General features: G+C 36.8%; 1 protein-coding gene across 1 annotated transcript; it reads right to left on the bottom strand.

The window, feature by feature from the left end:
- Positions 1 to 1,579: 1,579 nt before the first annotated feature.
- On the bottom strand, positions 1,580 to 20,602 carry PNPT1 (polyribonucleotide nucleotidyltransferase 1). The gene is made up of 29 exons (XM_054383551.1): positions 20,418 to 20,602; positions 19,301 to 19,361; positions 18,939 to 19,013; positions 17,990 to 18,095; positions 17,049 to 17,098; positions 16,488 to 16,551; positions 16,357 to 16,404; positions 15,606 to 15,719; positions 15,200 to 15,386; positions 14,677 to 14,728; positions 14,198 to 14,255; positions 13,951 to 14,047; positions 13,752 to 13,854; positions 12,697 to 12,767; positions 11,286 to 11,322; positions 10,458 to 10,524; positions 10,275 to 10,364; positions 9,651 to 9,704; positions 9,446 to 9,552; positions 8,708 to 8,779; positions 8,547 to 8,610; positions 7,204 to 7,287; positions 6,664 to 6,747; positions 5,368 to 5,474; positions 5,211 to 5,266; positions 4,623 to 4,701; positions 4,182 to 4,229; positions 2,412 to 2,594; positions 1,580 to 1,709 (listed from the first exon to the last, which is right to left on the bottom strand). Exons 1-28 carry the CDS (start codon positions 20,600 to 20,602, stop codon positions 2,439 to 2,441), a joined length of 2,376 nt encoding a protein of 791 aa, XP_054239526.1. The 3' UTR covers positions 1,580 to 1,709; positions 2,412 to 2,438.
- Positions 20,603 to 20,807: the final 205 nt, after the last annotated feature.

Raw genomic sequence — 20,807 nt, 5'->3', positions numbered from 1 at the left:
CCCATAGGGCCTAAAACTCATTACAAGTGCAGAAAGTCAGACTGACTGTACAGGTTCTGCCACATGAACCAAAGCGTTTTTCCTACTTTGTCATCTAATAAAGAGTAAACGCCTCAGCACTCCAATAGCTGATTTACTGAGACCACCACTGATCACACCAATCATTAATCCTGTTACTGCAGGCAAGAAATACTTTAATTGGAAAGAATGGGATTCTTTTGACTCCTAAATAATTTATTTTCATAGATTCAAATGCAAGCTTGCTACTGGTAATGTGCTAGCTATAAAAACAAAACAACAAAAGCAACACAACAAAACCAAACAACAACAATAAAACCAACCCCAAGTTTCTAAACTTCGTATTTTGTGTAGTATTTCAGTAAATAGAGCATCCGTTTGACTAAAAAAGAAGCCTTACAGAAATTATTCTACAATAAAAGAAGCTAAATCTTGGAAAATCACTTTGACTGGGGAGGTCAATTTCTGATAACACTGATAAGAAATGGAAACTTCCAAGTTTCTGTACAGGAAACATTTCCCTACACAGTTTCTCTACATAGTTTCACTAATGCTATCCAGGGTATGTAACAAATGAGGTAACAGTCAATTAAGTCAAAATAAGCAAGGACATTAGAATTCTTACCAAGAAATAGCAAAATACAGTCCTCAAAGAAAAGGAAGAGATTGGTAAGGAAAACTGTTTCAATCTTACATGATGACAGACAGACTACAAAGAAGCAGGCTAGTCATTCTTTTCTTCTTTAATATTGTAACCAAAACTAAACTTTTTTACTGTACATTCACATTTCTCATCTCCCCAGTGCTTTGTTTTTTCTTTCAGGAGATACAGAGCCCATTTGCCATCAAGTGGGAAGTTGATTTTCTTATTATGTCTACATACAAATTGGAGAAGATCAAAAGGGACACCTCTTTAATTTTCACTCTCTACCTCATAGTAGAAAAAAAAAGCAGTTCTTGTGAGCCCCTGGAAAATGTTCTGAAGTCTAAAAGAGATCAGTGTACCCACTGATGAAACAATCAATAGAGGAATTCTGACATTCTTACTGAGGGAATTTAGGGCAAGGATTTATCAATCACTCCAAAACAATTATTTTACTTATGTATTTTAAAACTCAGTATAAATGAACCCAGACAATAAAGATGCTTCAGCCATGTTGTTTTGTCCACCTTCTGCTCATATATTTTAGCAAGTCTGAACTTCATGACAGTCATTGATTTATTTTTCTGAAACCGCTTCAATCACGTTCAAGGCAATACTTCTAAGTCTTTATGTTTTGCTCAACATTTCAGTCTTGTACACTGAAAAGCCAGTACAACTTCAGCCAACTGTACTTCTCAACCAAGTAAGAAAGATAATTCCTTCTACCCAGAAATAATTCTTAAATACTTCTCATCTTTACACTTTTGAGATGGTCGTGAGAAGAATCTTACCCAAACAGCCTGCTCTTCAGTCTATAAAATTCCACACTCTCGGGTTCTCTTCTCACCCTGGCTACACAAGACGAGAGCACTGGTTGTTTCTATTTTTATTTTGAAAGTGTTTAATTGATTTTACTCCTTCAAAGTTCTACATCACTTTCAAGCATAAATAGTGTGCATTTTGAAATATTCCACCTGCATTTTCTTGTGATGACATCTACAGATTCTAGCAAAGGTCACTTGTATTTCCATAATCACATCTTTTTTTCCTGAAAGAGACAGAAAATATTCTGGTAACCAAAATTATACCAAGGCATGAAATCCAAAAACATTTTAAAAAACTCTTTGGTGAATTTTAATTTTTTCTAGTGTTATGAGTTAGTCTGAGAATACTGCATGAAGTTATTCATTGCATTTCCACTTGACAATTTCACTGTGCAACTGCTCTTGATTGCACAATTAGACACATTCCTCCTCTAGTAGCTTCCTTAGGTGAAACAAGCATACACGACAGCTTTGGGTAAAGTTTAGGTATAAGTCTACCAACAGTCAAATACATGCTGGGAAACTTGTTGTAGGGAAGAGCTTTGAGCATTCTATCAGTTGACTGAGATTGACTGAGAAGTCTTCACTAACTCAAAACTGTCAAGAAAGCAGCTTTCCCCTTCTCTCTCCCTGGCAGCAAGGTAGAAAAGAGGCAACGCTTACACAGATGTTGTTAATTGACAAGTAAGTTTCATTTGCAGAAAGTCAGCTGCCTAGGATGCCTAAAACAGTTAAGGCATTTGAACCAATTTTACAGTATCAGGCTCTTCACTGCAGCACATGAAAGGGCAGTTGCAACCTTACGCTGCTACGTAACTGGCAAGCAGTATTTGCACACCACTTAAGAGTTACTGTAGGATAAAAAAAAAAAAAAGATGGATAAAATTCTTTACAATACTTGTAAAGAAAGTGCAGTACTGAGTTACCTGAAGTTGTGCCTCTGGCCTTACTGGTCACTGAGATGAAGTAGAAGACTGTGGAACAGTACCTCCTAGGACAATACTGTTTTTGTCAGTTAGAGTTTTAAGCATAGTTGTGGCTGGGGACTGTAGAATTTTACGTGAAAGCCTCATTCTACCATCAGTTGGATCACGTCCAAAGTATTTAACCTGTTAAGAAAACAAACCACTTTGAGACTGACCAACTTAGAACTGGAAATAGCATTTTCCTCAAAACATGGTGTTTTGGGTGGGGTTTTTCAATTTGATGCCAAAAAAGTCATAAAGAATAGGCATTGTTTAGCCTATATTGCTCTGTCGAATTCATAATGTGCCAAGACATCCAGAGTATGATGCTAAATCAATCAAATTTGAAATTATCAGGCTTTTAAAAAGCATCAAAAAGGGAATCTGATCTTGAGTACCATCATGCAGCACATGCAGGGCAACCCAGTGATCAGGCCCAGTCAGCATGGGTTTATGAAAGGCAGGCCCTTCTTGACAAACCTGATCTCCTTGTACATGACAAGGTGACCTGCTTAGTGGATGAGAGAAAGGCTGTGGATGTTGTTTACCTGGACCTTAGTAAAGCCTTTGACACTGTCTCCGACAGCATCCTCCTAGAGAAACCGGCTGCTTATGGCTTGGACGGGCGAACACAACACTGGTTAAAACTGGTTCGATGGCCAGGCCCAGAGTGGTGGTGAATAAAGGTAAACACACTTGGTGGCTGGTCACAAGTGATATTCCCAGGGCTCAGTCCTGGGCCAGTTCTTTTTAATATCTTTATCAATAATCTGGATGAGAGGATTGGGCATACCCTCAGTAAATTTGCAGATGACACTAAACTGGGCAGGACTGTTGATCTGCTTGAGGATAGTACAGCTCCGCAGAGAGAACTGAAGAAGCTAGATTGATGGTCTGAGGCCAACTGTATGAGATATAACAAGGCCAAGTGCTGGGTCCTGCACTTGAGTCACAACAACATCACGCAATGCTACAGGCTTGGGGAACTGCAGCTGGAAAGCTGTCCAGAAGAGAAAGACTTGGAGATGTTGATGGACAGCCAGCTGAACATAAACCAGACTGTGTCCAGGGGGCTAAGAAGGCTAACGACATCTGGGCCTCTATAGGCAACAGTGTGACCAGCAGGATTAGGAAGTGATTGTCCCCCTGTACTCCGCACTGGTTAGGCCACACCTTGAGCACTGCATTCAGCTTTGGGGCCGTCACTCCAAGAAAGATATTGAGGTGCTGGAGCAGGTCCAGAGAAGAGTAATGAAGCTGGTGAAGGGTCTGGACTACAAGTCTTCTGAGAATTGGCTGAGGGAATTGGGGTTGTTCAGTCTGGACTAAAGGAAGCTGAGGGAAGACCTTCTCACCCCTTCTAACTCCCTGAAAGGTGGTTGTAGTGAGGTGGGTGTTGCTGGTCTCTTCTCTCCAGTTACAAGTGATAGGACAAGAGTAAATGGCCTCAAATTGCACCATGGGAGAGCTTTAGGGTGGTTATTAGAAGAAACTTCTTGACTGAAAGGGTTCTCAAAGACTGGAACAAGCTCCCTAGGGAGGTGGTTGAATCCCCATCCCTGGAGGTCTTTGAAAGCTGTGTAGATATGGTGCTGAGGGTTAGTTTGGCATCAGACCTGGTAGAGTAAGAGACTGGTTGGACCTGATGACCTTAAAGGTCTTTTCCAACCAAAACAATTCTATGGTTCTATGAACAGCAGAAGTCTGTTAGCATTTTAAACTTAGATTTACCTGAATTTCTTGTCCAACTTCTAATCCCAGAGCACTAGGGTGTTTTATCTAGAACATAGTATATTTCAGGAAAAATTGGAAAAAAAAAAGTGATTAATTTTGTAATCTTAGTTATAAAAATACTTTCTTTCATGGATTCTTCTGAGCACATGTCAGACAATCATAGTGCCTCAACACCACCTTACATACAATAAGTTTCTAAATGTTACCTAGGAAAGGGTATTGCAGATCTAAAGAACAGCAGGATTGTAGCATTTAGATTGCAGCTTTTATACAGAGCAAGCAGATGTTAAACAAAAAAGTTACTGCTAAACTAAGTTTTAACATGCAAATAGGCTGTAGAACAATACGTGTTTTACAGCTAATAGAGACTATGTGTAGGGAGAATCAATTAAAACCAATCATAGGTGTCTAGTTTATACCTGTTTAAGCACATATTACCTTTCTTTGATCAAGTTGTGAATTATGAAGTAACACTGGTGTCATGTTTGGATACAATTTTACCATCACTCCAGAATCCCTGAAACAGAAAACAGGATAGCTATATCAAAATGCATCCATGCAAGTCTGTATGTGATTTAATCTGTATTGACTCCAAAGCAAGCATTAGTAAACTCTTCATAAGCAAGATTTTACTCCTCCCTTTTCAAAAAAATTTTCCTTAATTGGAAGTGGCTGGAAATTAATCAAAATTACTGCCCTGCACTAAGTAATTAATTAATAAATAATTACTTATTTTCAGTAGTAAGTATCCAGAAAGCACATGTAATTTTTTCAAGACAAATATGGGATTGAAAAGGGAAAAGCAATTTCCTACCATCCCTCTCAGATACAAAGACAGGAAAAGGGCCCTAAGTTTTACAATTTATAGTGACATTCTAATAACAAAATGAACAGTCTTATTAAAAAACACTAATATTTTCAACAGAAAATATCAGGAATACTACAGGTGTCAGTGTTGCACTAGTGTAAGCTTGGCACCTTTAAAAAATCAATTACTCTAATTCAACTCCAGAGTACTTTCCATACCTTATTTCAGTTATTGTAGCTGTATAAACGGCACCAAATTCCAAATTAACTTCCTGCTGTAAGGAGTAAAAAAAAAAAAACAAACCAAAAAAACCCAGTAAGACACAAATTCACCAAATGCAAATTGAAAAAGCTAACAACAAAAGTCTGTCCTTACATCGTCTTTGCAGATTTCACGGATAAATTCTCTTGCTTCATGCATAGCACTAGGCGTGGGGGCAAACACAGAATATGTCTCTTCATCCAGCTGACTTACAGTTACACCTTGGAAACAGAATTTAATGAGAGGATTGAGGTGAACATTGCTACTGATCCGGCAAGTGGAAAAGTTGTACTCAGTCAAGACTTGCATAGAGGAAAATGATTTGCACAAACTCATTAAGATCTGTCAATAATTTTGAATGTTCTTCAGAATAGGCGTTGGACAGCTTTACATGTAACAATGGAAACTACATTACAGATATGCTTGCCAAGTACCTGGACAAATTTGCATTCCATAAAGAACACAAAATTATTATCAGAATCCTTTAATGACAAAAAAAGGATTCTTGGGAGAATTTTTGTTTTGTGAATGAATCTCGGCTTTTATAAGTTAATTTCACAGAGATTTTTTTTTTAATAAACTATCACTTTCATTAACAGCTGATGGAAATTAAAGTTTGAACAAAGGTTTTTAATAGTGTAGCATCTTAGAAATACCTAATACTATATAAATTTCATTCATCCACTACTGAGGTGTAATTCTGAGTGACCTGTCATTCCGCATTTATCTCAAGTAAAGCATTGATTGCCATGTTTAGGAAATGGTAGTGAAAAAGGCATCACCTTTGAATGTGGCACTTAAGCCCAGACAGGACAAATCACTGTGTAAATAAAATTGATTTATTCCAAGAAATAGAACAAGATCAGAAAAATTTTGTTACACTACTTCTTACAAGTTTAAACCCCAGTACAGGTCACTCCTACAATGTGACAGTGAGTTGGATTTCTAACGTATGCCAGTGTGTTAACAGTGTACACAAGCTCTCACAGAATCCTAGGAAAAGAGTCAGTGAGCACTGTAGGAAAGAACTTGATGTCCCCTTCTTAACCAGCGCAAAAAAAGCTTTAGTTTATAGGAAAAGCTGAATAGATTTAATCTGTACTTCAGCATATTCATGATAAGACTTGTACAAATAACAAAGTACCCTTTTCTCTACTTGTTAGGTTGCTGCTGCTGAAGCACAAACACCAACTCTACTGTAGTCTACAGAAAAATTTTGGAAATTTAAGTTTAGTTACTTAGTTTTTGAAAGAGCATAAAGATAGTGTTAAGATTCAGCAATAGCTGTGCTAGTAATACGTCTGCTATCATGATCCGCTAATTAAAACTCCACGCTACTAATACACGTATAGAGAAGAGATGCTAATAATACATTAGGATAAATTATCGCAGGAAGTGAGAATGTCTTACCAGTCTCTGCTTGAAGTCTTTTCAAATTATAGGCCCCAGGACCAACAAATCTTAATCTTTTGGATAGCGGAACGTGGATAGTTTCTGAGAAAAACATTTTAAAATATTTGAAATGCTAAATGTAATAATTTTGAAAGCTGTCATAAAAAACAAGTCACATTCATTTAGATTTTAACCTTCCATAGTTACTTGTATTATTTGCTAAACACTGATGCAATTACCAAAATAAATTAAAGCATAAAATACAAACACTTTGATGAGTGTAAATTACCTTAAAAGCCGTACCAATATACTGACAGCTATATCCAATTGTGATTTTATGAGAGTTTCACATAAGCTCAGTTTAATTCTGTTTTCTGGTATATAGCAAAATAGCTGTCCCACATGGCAATAAAAATCAAAAACCCAAACAAAAAATAGCCTCAAGGGGAAGAAACATACAACATACATTCATTAAAAAAGCAGGTTTAAGCAGCAGTTTATTGTTAAAAAGACAATTATAAAAGACATGAATTCTTATCAATATAGGACTAACATTACCTACAACTGGTCCACTTTCTTTTCTGTTAAGTCTGGGTTTTGCCAGTGTTTGGTTCATAATTTGTAAAATCTCCCTCTTTGCAGCTGTGAGGTTAGGGAGGAAAAGGAAGAGGAAGGAAAGATAAACAGTTTTGTGGAAGATTAAAATAAATTTTAACTTTTGCTTATAAAGCAGATAAGCATTTACTTATAATATCTGTCTCCTGCCTAACTTGAGAACTTATAACAACACAATTCAGGTAGCATATGTGTGTTGCAGTATAACATTCTGCTCTGAGTACACAAAACCTACACCTTTACTACAACCAAATCATTACATGCAGTTCTGGTTTGGTGTATTATTGAAATAAATTATATTCCTGTTAAGAGCAACAGAGTGTAGCTTTTATTAGTTAGAGTATGATAAACTCATCTGGAAATTTAGCTGAACTGCTTTAATTGACAGACTACCAAATATGAATTACTAGTTCTAGCCCTTATTAAAAAAAAGGTTTTCTTACTAAAATATTGCTATTACAATCAAGCTGAAAATTTTCTTTTACAACTAGTTAAATTATTATTATTAAAGCTTGTAGCTTCACATTTTCATATGGCTTACTTCAGCATTTACTACCTGTGTTACTCAGAGTATTGAGCTGCTGGATCTCAACCATGAACTCAGTGAAGATGACACATCAATTTACTTCAGCTCTAATCAGTTTGGAGTGAGTTTGGAGCTTATTTTTAACAACCCACAATACTGATTTATTGCACAGCAAAGAGGAAGCCTTTTCCCCCCAACTTAGCACATATGGTTTGAGTATAGTAAGACAGAAGTATTACAAACTGACATGGCTTAAAAATATTGTACTTGCATCAGTCAGATCTAAACTACTGCATATAAACATTTCATAATGTATTTCTCTACTCTGATGTTGGTATTTCATATAAAGTTTCCTCCCCCTCCACTTCACTATGACACTAACTTTATTACAATTTTTCAAAACGAGTTACCCATTGTACTAAACTGGGGACTGGTAATACCATATTTTTATTCTAAGAAAAAGTAACCTCCAGGAGCAGCAGACATTTTCACTGATATTATGTAGAATAATATGAAACTTAAATGTGGTGGAGAGTGCCTGGCTTCTTGGGAGACTGAATGACACAAAAATCTATTTATAATTCAATATATGTACTTCATGCACAATAACAGACAACACCCAAAGCAGATTTTTTTTTTTAAGACAGCAAGCTTTTATCACTGTGAGAATAAAAAAGTGTGAGGTTTTTTTTTTAATAAAACTTCACAATATATCAAATGATATTTTATTAAATGTTTGCAAATACAAATATAGACCTACCTGTAGCTTGTTGAATAGCTTCCATTACAATTTTCATTGGTATTCCTGGCAGTTTTAGATCAACCTGGTAAGAAGAGAGTTAAGTTACATCGATGTGTAAGGAAAGCTTTTTTAGATAAGTTCCTAGAGTTCCATTGTAGGAAGATTTAATGGTACAATACCTGCAAGGCAGTTACTCCTTTATTAGTACCTGCCATCTTGAAATCCATGTCACCATAGTAATCTTCAATTCCCTACCAGCACAGACAGAAAGAAAGTAAACTGGAGTAACTTTATTCCCATGTGAAGTCTCACAATACCACAAGTATGTTCAATGTTTCAGTAAGTCACAAATCAGTTTGGCAGATGTGGAATTACTTCTGAGACTCGCATGTTTTTCTTTGGCCTTATTTTCCTGGTCAGGATTAACACTGTTCCTTTCTATCATTATGAATTAAGAGTTTTCATGGACTAGTTTCTGAACAGACCCACAGCTGATTCTATACTATCAGTGGCTGCCACAAGAAGCAGACGAAGCAGCATAATATCAATTTTTCCCTCACCAAAACTTCATCAAGTGTTCATTCTCCATCCACTATATTGTGGTTCTCAGTAAAGTATGCAAGAATTACTAATCTTATTTTCCCAAGAGAAAAGACAGAATTTATTGGAAAGAGTTTGAGAGTTCAAAAGAAAAAACTTAAATAATTACCAAAAAAATAAGAAACATGACTGGGCATTTCATAGATTCTTTGAAATAAGGAAGGAGTTTTGGAGTCAAAACAGAAAAGATGAAGCTGTTCAGTATTTCCAGTAGTGTATGCTCCAGAATTAATTGGGTAAAGTGTTACAAAATAAGGCCATAATGGGTAGTTTACAGAATTAAGCAGCAATAAAACCAACATGCTAGAAATACTCACCAGGATGTCTGTCAGCAAGCGATAGTCCTCAATATCTCCTTTTTCCAGACTGCATTTAGTAATGAGACCTATTGCTACACCTGCCACTGCATTTGATACTGGAACTCCTAATATTGGTAAATAAAAATACTTTTTTAGAATCTCATTTCCAAATCCTAACACATTATTTTATGTAGTTTATCCTTGTAAGTGCCATATTTTGTACCTGCATCCATTAATGCTAAACTTCCACCACATGCAGAAGCCATTGATGATGACCCTACAGTGTTAAAATACAGGGGGAAAAAGAAAGTATTAAACATAAACATTGGTCAGAAGTATCTGATACAAAACTTGCTAGTGACATTTTTCAATGGCAGTTTGACAGCTTGCTGCTACCTAGAAAATTTATTGTGCAGCAAAGCACATACTACAATAAATAATCACAATTAGGAAGCTCCTGTCACAGAAGTGTTTTTAACAAGAAACGGGTAATGTAGTTTGAATTTTTTTTTATACCAACATGGGAGAAAAAAATAAATCTCATCAAGCATCACAATTACTATAAAATATTCTCTACAGGAAATCTGTGGGTTTTGCAGGAAGATGCAAATGGGACTCCTTCCCTTTCTCTACTACTGTATTGTTAGACAAATAGAAATAAAGGTCCATTGCTCGTGAACACATACATCCTTTTTATTTTAAATACTTCACGTTATAAAGCTATTAAGAAGGTTAAAAATTAAATATAGTACCTTAAAATGCCTATGACTTGTTTGTCTAACTTCAGCTTTTTTAAGACCCAAAATTAGTGCCTAGCCCAAGGTTAAAAATAAGAAAATCGTAATACCATTTGACTCTAAGACTTCAGAGGTAACTCTTATTGTGAATGGGAAATCCTGGGGAATAACTGGTTTCAAAGCTCTTTCTGCCAATGCACCTGATTGAAAAGAAAAACACACCAAGTGATCCATAAATAAAACCAGACAAAAATATTAAAGCTTACAGCACAGCATTTCTCTAGTGTGCTTACCATGGCCAAGTTCTCTTCTGTTCACACCAGTAACTTTGCCAATCTCATTGGTTGCGTAAGGAGGAAACTATGAATTTTAAAAAACAAACACCAAAAAAAAGTGTATATAAAAATTAGCTAGTATTTTTTTCTCAATTTTGAAACACACACTTATAAAAAACAAGTTCTCTTAAGTTTTGGTGAATTGCAAGGTAAAAACAAATTAAAAAAAAAAATCACCACATGACTTCTATCAATCACTTAGTTTGCAAACCAAGACAAGCTTAGGTATTTTTTTATTGAACGTTTTACTTCCACAGAGCAAGAGAGAATAAAGCAGTTGCAAGGTAGTTTAAAAACAACACAACAAGCTTACTCCAATTAAACTTGTCAAACAACATATCAGGAATCTTGTTTTTATCATATGGATAACAGAACAAGATATGCCTGTTGCCTGTATGAAATACTTTAGGCAAATTCCAAAGGCTGAGAGAGAGATCTAAGATGTAAAAGCACTTATTTACTTTTGGTGTAGTATGTCAGCAGAACATAGAGTTTAGTAAAAATACAGCAGGTTCATCCTGCTTTCTGAAATAACCCATTCTTCGGGGGCTAACACTATTGATACTAAAACAGGTTATATAAAATTGCAAATTATCTACTGCTTTTTAGGAAACTAGCACTTTTGTTCATAAACTGCAGTACAAATTCACATGTTAATTCGAATTAATAAATTTTAGAAAATCTAGAGGTAATTTATATCCTTAGATGTGATCAATTTCACCTTTAAAAGCAAGACATGGAGCCATCCTGTGGATTATGCAGGAAACTGTAGCAGTAAAAACTCACCTCATAATGCAGCATGAAGTTTTTATCTTTTATTCCACTATTAATTAAAAACAAGACCATGTCAAAAGAGAGCAACCAAACATGTCTTACATACATAAGACAGTATTCAGTTTTGCTTAGAAATAGACCCAGCAAAACCAACAAATCAATAGATTTGCTGATCACTCATTTTTCCTATGTTTTTCTGTGTAGTAAACAAACTAAAAAGCATAGTCAAAGAAAAAGAAAATCTCATGTGAAATCATCATAATTAAGTTCCCTGGCTGTTTAGAATAGAATAGGTCCCATCAGTTCCCTATACTGTTTTTGGTGTCTGAAGGAAGAGAAAAAAAGGTAAATCCAAGTTTTAAGCACATGAACATCTACGCACTCAGAAATAGAAGTGCTCAGAAGGAAAACTGAAAAATCTCTGTAACCATGAAATAGCTCAATTAAATAAAAGTATCTGCACTCAACTCACCAAAATGCCACAAAACTTTACTCTTAGCAATAAGTCCAAAAAAATATAGAAGAGTTGCTGCAAGTCAAAACTTGCCTGTGATTTCATAGAAGCACTCATTCAGGAAGCAAACTAGTAGCTGGTATTTGAACTCCATTATTTAACACAAACTAATTTACAGCAGTACCAAAATTACAGAATATGGACAAACACTTGAAGGAAATAAAAATTTAACTAAAGCAAAGCTGACATGCTTCAATGTAAAACCTCCCACGCTGGTGGGATGAGATCACTGAACTGCAGCTGTAAATGGAAGGAGTTTCCCCTCCCAAGAAGCTGACTCTCACCAATGAAGCACACTTCATTGCTGTGTCCTAAGTTATATTTTTCTTGCTCCACTAAAAAAAGAGGACAAATGTTTTTACTCTCTAAATATTTTTGAGACAAAATAAGAATATGTAAATAGGTTGATTAACTTCAGGAGAGATACCCCAATTATCTGCTTTTAAATTATTTTCCTCTCTTTGACTCAAACTGGACAAACAACAGCACTTCATGGGCTGTATTGCATCCAACCTGTTGAGCAAAGCTTCAGAACTTGTGAGAAGTAAGATTTAATAAGTAGAATACATTATCAAGTTCCAAGTGTGATTATGAATTCTTGGAATGAAGAGACAATCAACATTCATCAATAGTTTTATTTGAAGATACTCAGTATGCAGACACTACAGATTCAAGAGTAACCCACTGTTTTTCTCTCAAAACTAGACTGGATGTTACCTGTCATTCTAATTTGAAATGCATATTTATGGAATTAATGTAATCTTTACAAAGAACAACTGCCAAGATCTCGAGAAGAGGCCACCTCAAAGTCTGATTTTACACATTTTTCATATATTTGTCAAAGTTCAAACATATTTAATTGAATGTTCTTAAACCATCCACTGAAGAAACACCAGAAGATATACATACCTCACTGCTGTTGAGATAACATCTGATTTTACACTTGATTCTAAGGAGTCAAATGTAACTGTACAAAGAACCTAGAATAAAAAGACAGAAGGTAAATAAACTGCTCTTAAGTATTTCCGTATTTCACAACTTTTGCTGGTTATGAAGAATCAAAAAAAATTATTTCAGTAATGATGCCTTCAGCAAACATTTCCCCCCCTTCATCACACAATCTTATGTATAATCTAATAAAGATGATACAATCTTACAAGCAATCACATTGAAAAAAATACCAATTAAATGGTTCTTAACCTGGCAGAAGCCCAGACCACAACCAAACTGCTTCATTTAAGAGACAGAATAAGATGCAGCCACAATATTGTGCAAAGGAGCATGTCTGAGCAGTGTGTGTTATTTTTAGTACACTGAGGGGTAAATCACTGTTTGCAACTACCCATGTACCCTATAATAAAAAGATCAATGGATGAGTTACAAAAATACAGGAGGTGAACTCTTGGATACAATCTTAACTCAATCCATGCAACACTTTTGCTTTTGGCAAAGAGGAAAAACAAACAAACAAAGCATTAGTTTGGTATTTTGGTAAAATTTCCCTATTTACATTTGAAGTTCCTTTTAAAAGATTGCTCATGACACACACACGTTAGTGCTGCTCTACATACCAGTGACCCATTAGCCAAGTCATGCATTTTTCTAGAAATGGACAGGATTATATTTGACATGAAAAGCTTTTGTTTCAACAAGTACCTTTAACAAAAGCCTAGAGAGATGAACAACATGATTTTGGACTATCAACAAGCAATTTTACTTGAAGCCATCCTGAATTGGACCGAGCACACGCTTAGAACATTATCCTAAGATATTTGTACTGATCAGATAGCAGGGAGTCAAGCTTTGCCTACTGTCTTAACAAACTCACATTTTAATTAATTCTGAACTGTTTTCTACTTATTACTATTTGAATGTGAAGAAAAAGACAAGTTTGTATTTAAATGAAAGATACAAATCTTTCTGCTTTTGATAAATTTTACATTTCTTATGTTTGAAGATACTACCTGTGTTTGACCTCTCTGAAATAAGGCTGATCCGTGAAGCATTTTAAACATATTCACTTCACATTTAATATCTCTGAGGGAAGTCAAATCTCTCCCGTCACACCTAAAGTTACAAGCGGAAATTAATGAATCAGTAAAGCTGTAGTCTTGAATAAAAAGTTGACAGAACATGTATTCAGTAGGAGTTTGATATACTTACCTTTTATATTCATTCAGAACAAGATTTCTAAAAATATCCTTCGAAACCACATTGAAAGATTCCATGATTTCATAAGGCTCAGCCTCTGGAAATTTTTCTGGGTATAAAAAAAGAAATAAGAAGTTGGAAAGTGAATTTTATAGAACTTAATTTAAACATATTAGCCAAAGAGCACACTGTAACTCCAAGTAGTGCTAGCTCCATTTAAATATTAAGATTCTTTAAATATTAAGAAAGCAAAAAATACCTTTTAGCTGTTCTTCTGTTTCAAGCCTTATTTTGTTAATTGCTTCATCTCTAGAAATCTAGAACACAGGATTTGCAAACAGTGAACTCTACAAGGCAGAATAACAAAAGAGGTTTGGGTTCACAGAATACCAGCATGGTGGAGGTTAGAAGGGACCTCTGGAGATCATCTGGTACAACGCCCCTGGATAAACCAGTTACCCAGAGCAGGTTGTCCCAGATAACCTCCAGGCAAGTTTGGAATCTGTGGATTCTAGAAGTAGACTCCAGCACCTCTCTGGGCAGTCTGTTCCAATGCTCTGGCATTTAGGTGGAACTTCCTGTGCTCCAGTTTGTGCCCACTGTCCTATTACTGGGCACCACTGATAAGCGTCTGACCCCCATTCTCTTGCCCCCCACCCTTGAGAAACTAAATCCTAATCTAGCTTAATTATTATATTGGTTAAAAAAAAAAATGTCATGTTTAAATTGATGACTTACTTTATCATGGCTGGAATCTGTGAACACTGCATAGATCTTGTCAAAAGCAAGTCTTTCGGAAGAAAAGAAAGCATTTTGAAAACACAGCTTGAAGAACACTTACATAATTAGTTACTTGTGAGGACCAAAGGTTTGTTTCCATTAGCAGTTTGAAAGCACCAGACTGACATTTATAAATACTACTTGCTCCAGATGTTCTTCCTGCTACCTCTCTGAAATTACTTATTTCCAGAGCAAGACTGGGACAGGCCAACACCCTGACTCCTCTTGTCACCATTTCACAAGAATGGCATATTAACATACAATATTTCCACCAGGTTTTCAGGTTATTTCTTTTGCACTGCTCTTCTTACTAAGTATAAAGCCAGAGAACTGAAGACTACGTGGAAAATTCAAAACATGCTTTTTTTTCATCAGAGCACCCAAACTATCTGATCAGAGCTCAGCAAATTAAATAATCATTAAATAAGCATTCTGAGTCACTTAACAGAATTCAGATAGAAGTTACTTATTTTTAACTTACTTCTTTGCACACTCCACAATCTCTTCCGGAGCAATGAACAACTTCTGAACAGTTCTCTTGACAACACCGCGTTCTTTCACGAGTTGTTGAATTCCCTGAATTATTTGCTGTGTTTGCTTCACTCCTACTTTGATGGCATGACAGAAGTCTTGTTGTAATATATTCTCAGCAGTTGCTTCCAACATAACTATCAATGGAACGTGAAAAATCAAGTAATTATCTGGTTTGTTGTTCAATAGCAATCTAACTCTGTGGAGGAAATACAGATTAACATTAAACTGCATAAATAGAATATACTTCAGTTAGCCAAAAATTGCCTAACCAATCATTGGTGTTTATTCCTACTATTGTGTAAAAATACTTGATTTTCAAACACTTGACTGGTATTAATATTCAACCTACTTACCAACTTGATTTTGCGCAGCTCCAGCAACAACTAAATTTAAAGCACTAGAAGACATCTGTTTTCGCGTTGGATTGATAATAGTTTCTCCATCAACCAGTCCTACCCTTACTGCACCTACAAAGAAAGTTCAGAAAATTATTATCATAATAAGGAAGTTCTTTAAGGCATAATTTTACTTTGAAAATGACACATCTAAAACCAGTAATTAAAACTATGCATTTGTTTTAAAATATAAGCATGTTAGCTAAATATTAAGAACAAATCTGTGAGGCAAAATTATCTATTCTTTGATTTCTTTTGGGTAATACTACTAAGTAGGGAATATAACACAAGTCTATTGGGGTTTTTTGGTCATTTGAACACATACTTTCCAGCAAAGTGAAAGGAAAATACAGCTCAGTATTTGTTCTTAGCTAGATCATTTCTCTTTCCCCAAAATACTCATAATGAAACAAAGCCCTTCTAGAGTTCCTGAAGAAAAAGCATTCTTATACAGATAATATTCTAAACAATGCTTTTCAAGATTAAGTTTCTCTAAAGGAAAAAATTAAGTTATTGGACTCTAAACCCCCACAGAAGTGTATTTAGTGCAGGAAAAATAATGCTCTCAAAGGTAATAATCCTATCCATTGTAAAAATACTTCCAATAATTGAAACTAGATTCAGATTTGGGTTAAAAAAGAAAGCATGAACTGTGGCTTAAGCCTTCTATTATGTTCAAATCATCCATCATTTCAAAATACTTACTTACCAATAGGCCCATTCCATGGGATATCAGATAATGCAAGTGCTGCTGAAGCTAGAACAACATAAAAATCTGTATTAGAAAAAGTGCATCACAGTTAATCACACACAAGCAATGATTTTTAACAATCCTCTTACCTCCATTAATTGCCAGAATATCAGGATCATTAACACCATCTACTGCTAAAAGATTACAAAGGATCTGGCATAAGATAGAAGACAATGAATAATTTTGACCTATACATTTTTATTAGCTGTCAAAACAAAGCTAAGAGCAATAAAACAAAACATTTCACATAGTTATCGAATCCTATGCTGCAAAATGAAAATTTGTTCAAGTATTTAAACTGGAAATCTCAAAAACCCCCACTAACGCATAATACTGTATCATACCATACAACATATACTATTAGTCTTTTTTCTTGTATTGCACAGAGGATATTTGAATTTTGTCCCTGTATCCCTACAGCATTTGGGAGCCAGTATGCAATAAAATAATTTAAGACAAGGAGATGCCAAACTCAAAAAGCAGCATTACACTGTTCTATTAGACTGTTTTTAAAGTGTAAATCCCTCCTGGTTGCCAATGAAAAGTTGCTTTCTTAAAATGGTGCTTATATTATGCAATATTTTCATTGGACACAACCACGTTTTCTATTCTGAAGGCAGCTATAGTTAAGGACAGAGAGTGTGGCCTACCTGTGTGTCATAAAAGTAGCCTACCGGAAAGAGTGGTCTGATTGACCGATCTGCAAAAGAAATACTCCAAGTTTAAGAAATATTTGGTTTTCAGTAGGCACTTATCTTGTAATACCCCCACATGGAATTGATAAAATAGCTTAACTCAAAGACCCAAAGAAAAACAATTATATGTGCATGATACAATCAACTCTAAAAACTCAACAACAGTCAAAGTAAAATACAAGGTAAAAACATTGAAAAAGAAAGTCTCTATGCTTTAAGATACAAGTAATTTATTTCATATTTCCATGGAAATATTTTCAATGAAGGGACATAGGCCACCTACAAAGAAAAGCAACAAAAGCACGTATGTTAAAAATACTACATTATTTCCATGATTTTCATATTAATCTTGTTTCAGTCTAAAACATATAGGACTCATAGGCTGTTCCCTCTGCTAATTCTTATCATTGCCATCTTTAGATGCTGATGTATTTGACATATTTTTTATATAAACACTGAATTTCAAGGTATTATCTTAGTCATGAATGGAGATAGCCATGATGGAGATGACTTTGCAAGCAGGATCAAGAGGGAGAGAATGAGTATACACCAATCAGCAAGTCTGCCTCTGTATTTCAGAGTTTAGCATGGTTGTCTCTTCCACCTGATCAGTGGACCACAACTGCAGTGCAGTTAGAATGGGATCTTAATGTCAGCAAAGGTGGCAAGGTTACTCAAGATCTAGGCTTAAATATAAAGGACTATGCACATAGCTCCAGCTGATATATCATTTTAAAAATCAGTACTGATGAACAAGAAACTACAAGTCTGTTTTCTTCTGACATTACTGCAGAAAATCAACCCTGCAAAAAACTGTAAATTATAATCTTTTCAAACATTCATGCGGATATGAGAAAATATTTACAATACACTGTAGAAAAATTGTTTCAGCCTACCTATTACTCTGCTTGTAAGAATTTCTTTATCAGTGGAACCAAGTTCTCTTCTTAGATAGTTTGTAGGAATTCTTCCTGCTGCAGCAGCTTTCTGACGATAGTCAACCTTTTAAGAACAAAGTACGAATTCCTAAAGAGAACTGATTATTTGTTTCAGAGCCACAGAACCATTCAGGTTAGACGGGACACCTCTGGAGATCTATAATCCAAAACTCTGCTCCAAGCAAGGTTATAATCCAATACCCTGCTCTGAGCAAAGTTAGCTCTTTGAATTCACATGACATTATTTGAAGGCTCTGTCTTGATGCCCAAATGGACACTCTCATCCTATATCATATATGGACTAGCCAGCCAGCCTCCAGACAGAACTGGTGCAGAGCACTAAGTACACCTCAAGTTCAGGGATGTGTCCTTTGAGAATTTCATAGGGTTCCTGTTGGCCCATTCCTCCTACTCCATTCCCTCTGGATGACAGTCCTGCTTCTGAGTGTATCATCTGCACCTCCCCAGTTTGGTGTTATCTGCAAACTTGATGAGCAGAAATTCCAGGGCACTGATAGAAATATGAAACAGGCTGTGTTCCAGGCAGATTCCTGAGGAACTCACTATTATTCAACCTGAAGACAGAACATGAACCATTAATCCTTAATAACCACAGCCCTTTGGCCTCATAATACACGCCATTTTTCCACACATCTGAAATACAACGGCTGGACAGGGATTTTGTAGCCAAAGTTCATAAGGCTTTTGTGGAAAGCCTTGCTAAAGGCAAGGTAGACAAACATCCAGTGTCCATTGCTCATCTACAGGTCTAGTCCTTTTATCACAGACAGCTATTCTGAAGTCCAGGGTCTGTTCCTTGCTCCCCTCTGCAACTTGAACTCCACTAATTATTACTACTCCTTAGACTGCCACTGATTATCAAATTGATTTTGTCAATAGTACTTACCACTAATGGCATAAACTGAGATGCAGAAGGCTTAGTTTTACTGACTGCTGTGACCATTACTGCTGTATCACCTAGCTGGATTAAGGAAAAAAAAAAAAAGTTTGAAATTACCTGCAACTAAAATGTTGTCTCAAGTCCTAAACTTATTCACAAACTAAAACTCTAGAATATTCTTTGCAGAAAGTCACTATATAAATTCCATGCTTGAACACCAGTAGCTTCGCAAAAATAGTTGTAAATTCATTAAAGGACTTAATTTGCCACTTGAGGCTCTATCTTTTTAATAGACTCTGATATCCTACTAAAAATAACTGTTCAAACCCAGAAATTTTGAAATTATAGACATTTTATTATTTTTTTACCTGAACAACAGCAGATCCATCTGCAAATCGAGCAAGTTTTCCAGAAGACAGTTCCATCTTTCTACCAGAAATAAAGAATCTATTACTTACAGAGAAATCAAATAAATTTCCCAGTAACATCTGCACTATAGCACCAACTGTACAGAACAATGGCTACACTCAGACACAAAAATTCTCATTATATACGAAAGTTGAAACTCTCTGACCAAAAGTGACTAATCTTAACATTGGGGCTGTTTAGTCTTGAGAAGACTGTGAGGGAATATCATCAATGTCTGTAAATATCTGAGGGGTGGGTGTCAAGTGGAAGGGGGCAATCTCTTTTCAGTGGTACACAATAATAAGACAAGAAAAAACGGGTTGAAGCTTGAACATAGATTTCTTTACAGTGAGGGTGATGCAGCACTGGTACAGGCTGCCCAGCAAGGTTGTGGAACCTCTTTCTCTGGACATATTCAAAACTTGTCTGCATGCATTCCCGCACAGATTACCCTAGGTGATCCTACACTGGCAGAGGAGTTGGACTCAATGACCTCTGGAGGTCCCTTCCAACCTCTAATGTGCTGTGATACCATAATGCACTTTTGCCTCAAATGCCCTGCTTTTTCACCTTGAGCAAAGGCTTGCAGCCACATCAGATGTCAGCTAAAGTTACCTATACGGCCTTGAGGCAAAACGCTTTGCTTGCCCGGGAAGATGAACCACCCACCTGTTTATACTGAGTTTTAGTCTTGCCACTAGAAACCAGAAGCACACTCCATAAGGCCTGCTGCATGCTTACAAGGAAAGAGTAGTTGCCCCTACACCCACAAAATAACCTTTTTCATCACGGCTGCAGAATATTACCTTATCCACACAGAGAAGAAAACTAACCGCCCCTGCCCTTCACCCGCTGGGAGGGAACAAGGCGCAGGCACGCCAGCGGCAATTTCACCTCACGTTTAACCCACCATCCAGGGCAGCTCTCTCTCCTGACTACGGGGCCGTGGAGTCCGCCGGCCTCCTGCTCAGAGCCAGTTACCTGAAGCCTCTACTCCGCACACGCTCAGGGAGCAAGGTGTTCCCAGAACACCTTCCCCCCGCTGCTCCCTTCCTCAGGGTGCCAAAAGCCCCTCACCTGCCGCCCACCTCCACTGTTACCGCCCGGGAGGGCCCGGGCTTTGCTGCGGCGCCACGGGCGGGCGCCATCCGCAGCACGCAGCCGTCCGGCGGCAGCAGCCGTCGCCATCGTGCCGCGGCCCCACTGCCGCTGGCAGCCAACCCGCCGAGCGCGACACGGCGACAACCCATAACGGCAGCCATGACACCGGTGGGTAGAAAGAGGCAACTCCCAAGCCAGTCGCCATCCGATTGGCTCTGAGAAGCAGCGGGGGATGGAGTGCCGTGCAGTAAGCTTGAAGCGGATTTGCTTTCGTATTGGCGGGTTAGTTTCGATTCCGCAGCGCGAGAGCATCTCTACGTCCCGCCGACTACGGCGGCTGGGAAGGCACAGGAGGTTCGCGTGAAC

This window comes from Indicator indicator, chromosome 9 (genome assembly GCF_027791375.1).
Source record: "Indicator indicator isolate 239-I01 chromosome 9, UM_Iind_1.1, whole genome shotgun sequence".
Lineage (NCBI taxonomy): Eukaryota > Metazoa > Chordata > Aves > Piciformes > Indicatoridae > Indicator > Indicator indicator.
This window is presented reverse-complemented; position numbering and strand designations above follow the sequence as displayed.

Coding starts and splice junctions, on each gene's coding strand:
- PNPT1 (XM_054383551.1), bottom strand. CDS start 20,602: ATGGCTGCCGTTATGGGTTGTCGCCGTGTCGCGCTCGGCGGGTTGGCT. Junction 14,729..15,199: donor ATTGTGGAGTGTGCAAAGAA/GTAAGTTAAAAA, acceptor TTCTTCCGAAAG/ACTTGCTTTTGACAAGATCT. Junction 7,288..8,546: donor AGCTATTCAACAAGCTACAG/GTAGGTCTATAT, acceptor CTAACCTCACAG/CTGCAAAGAGGGAGATTTTA.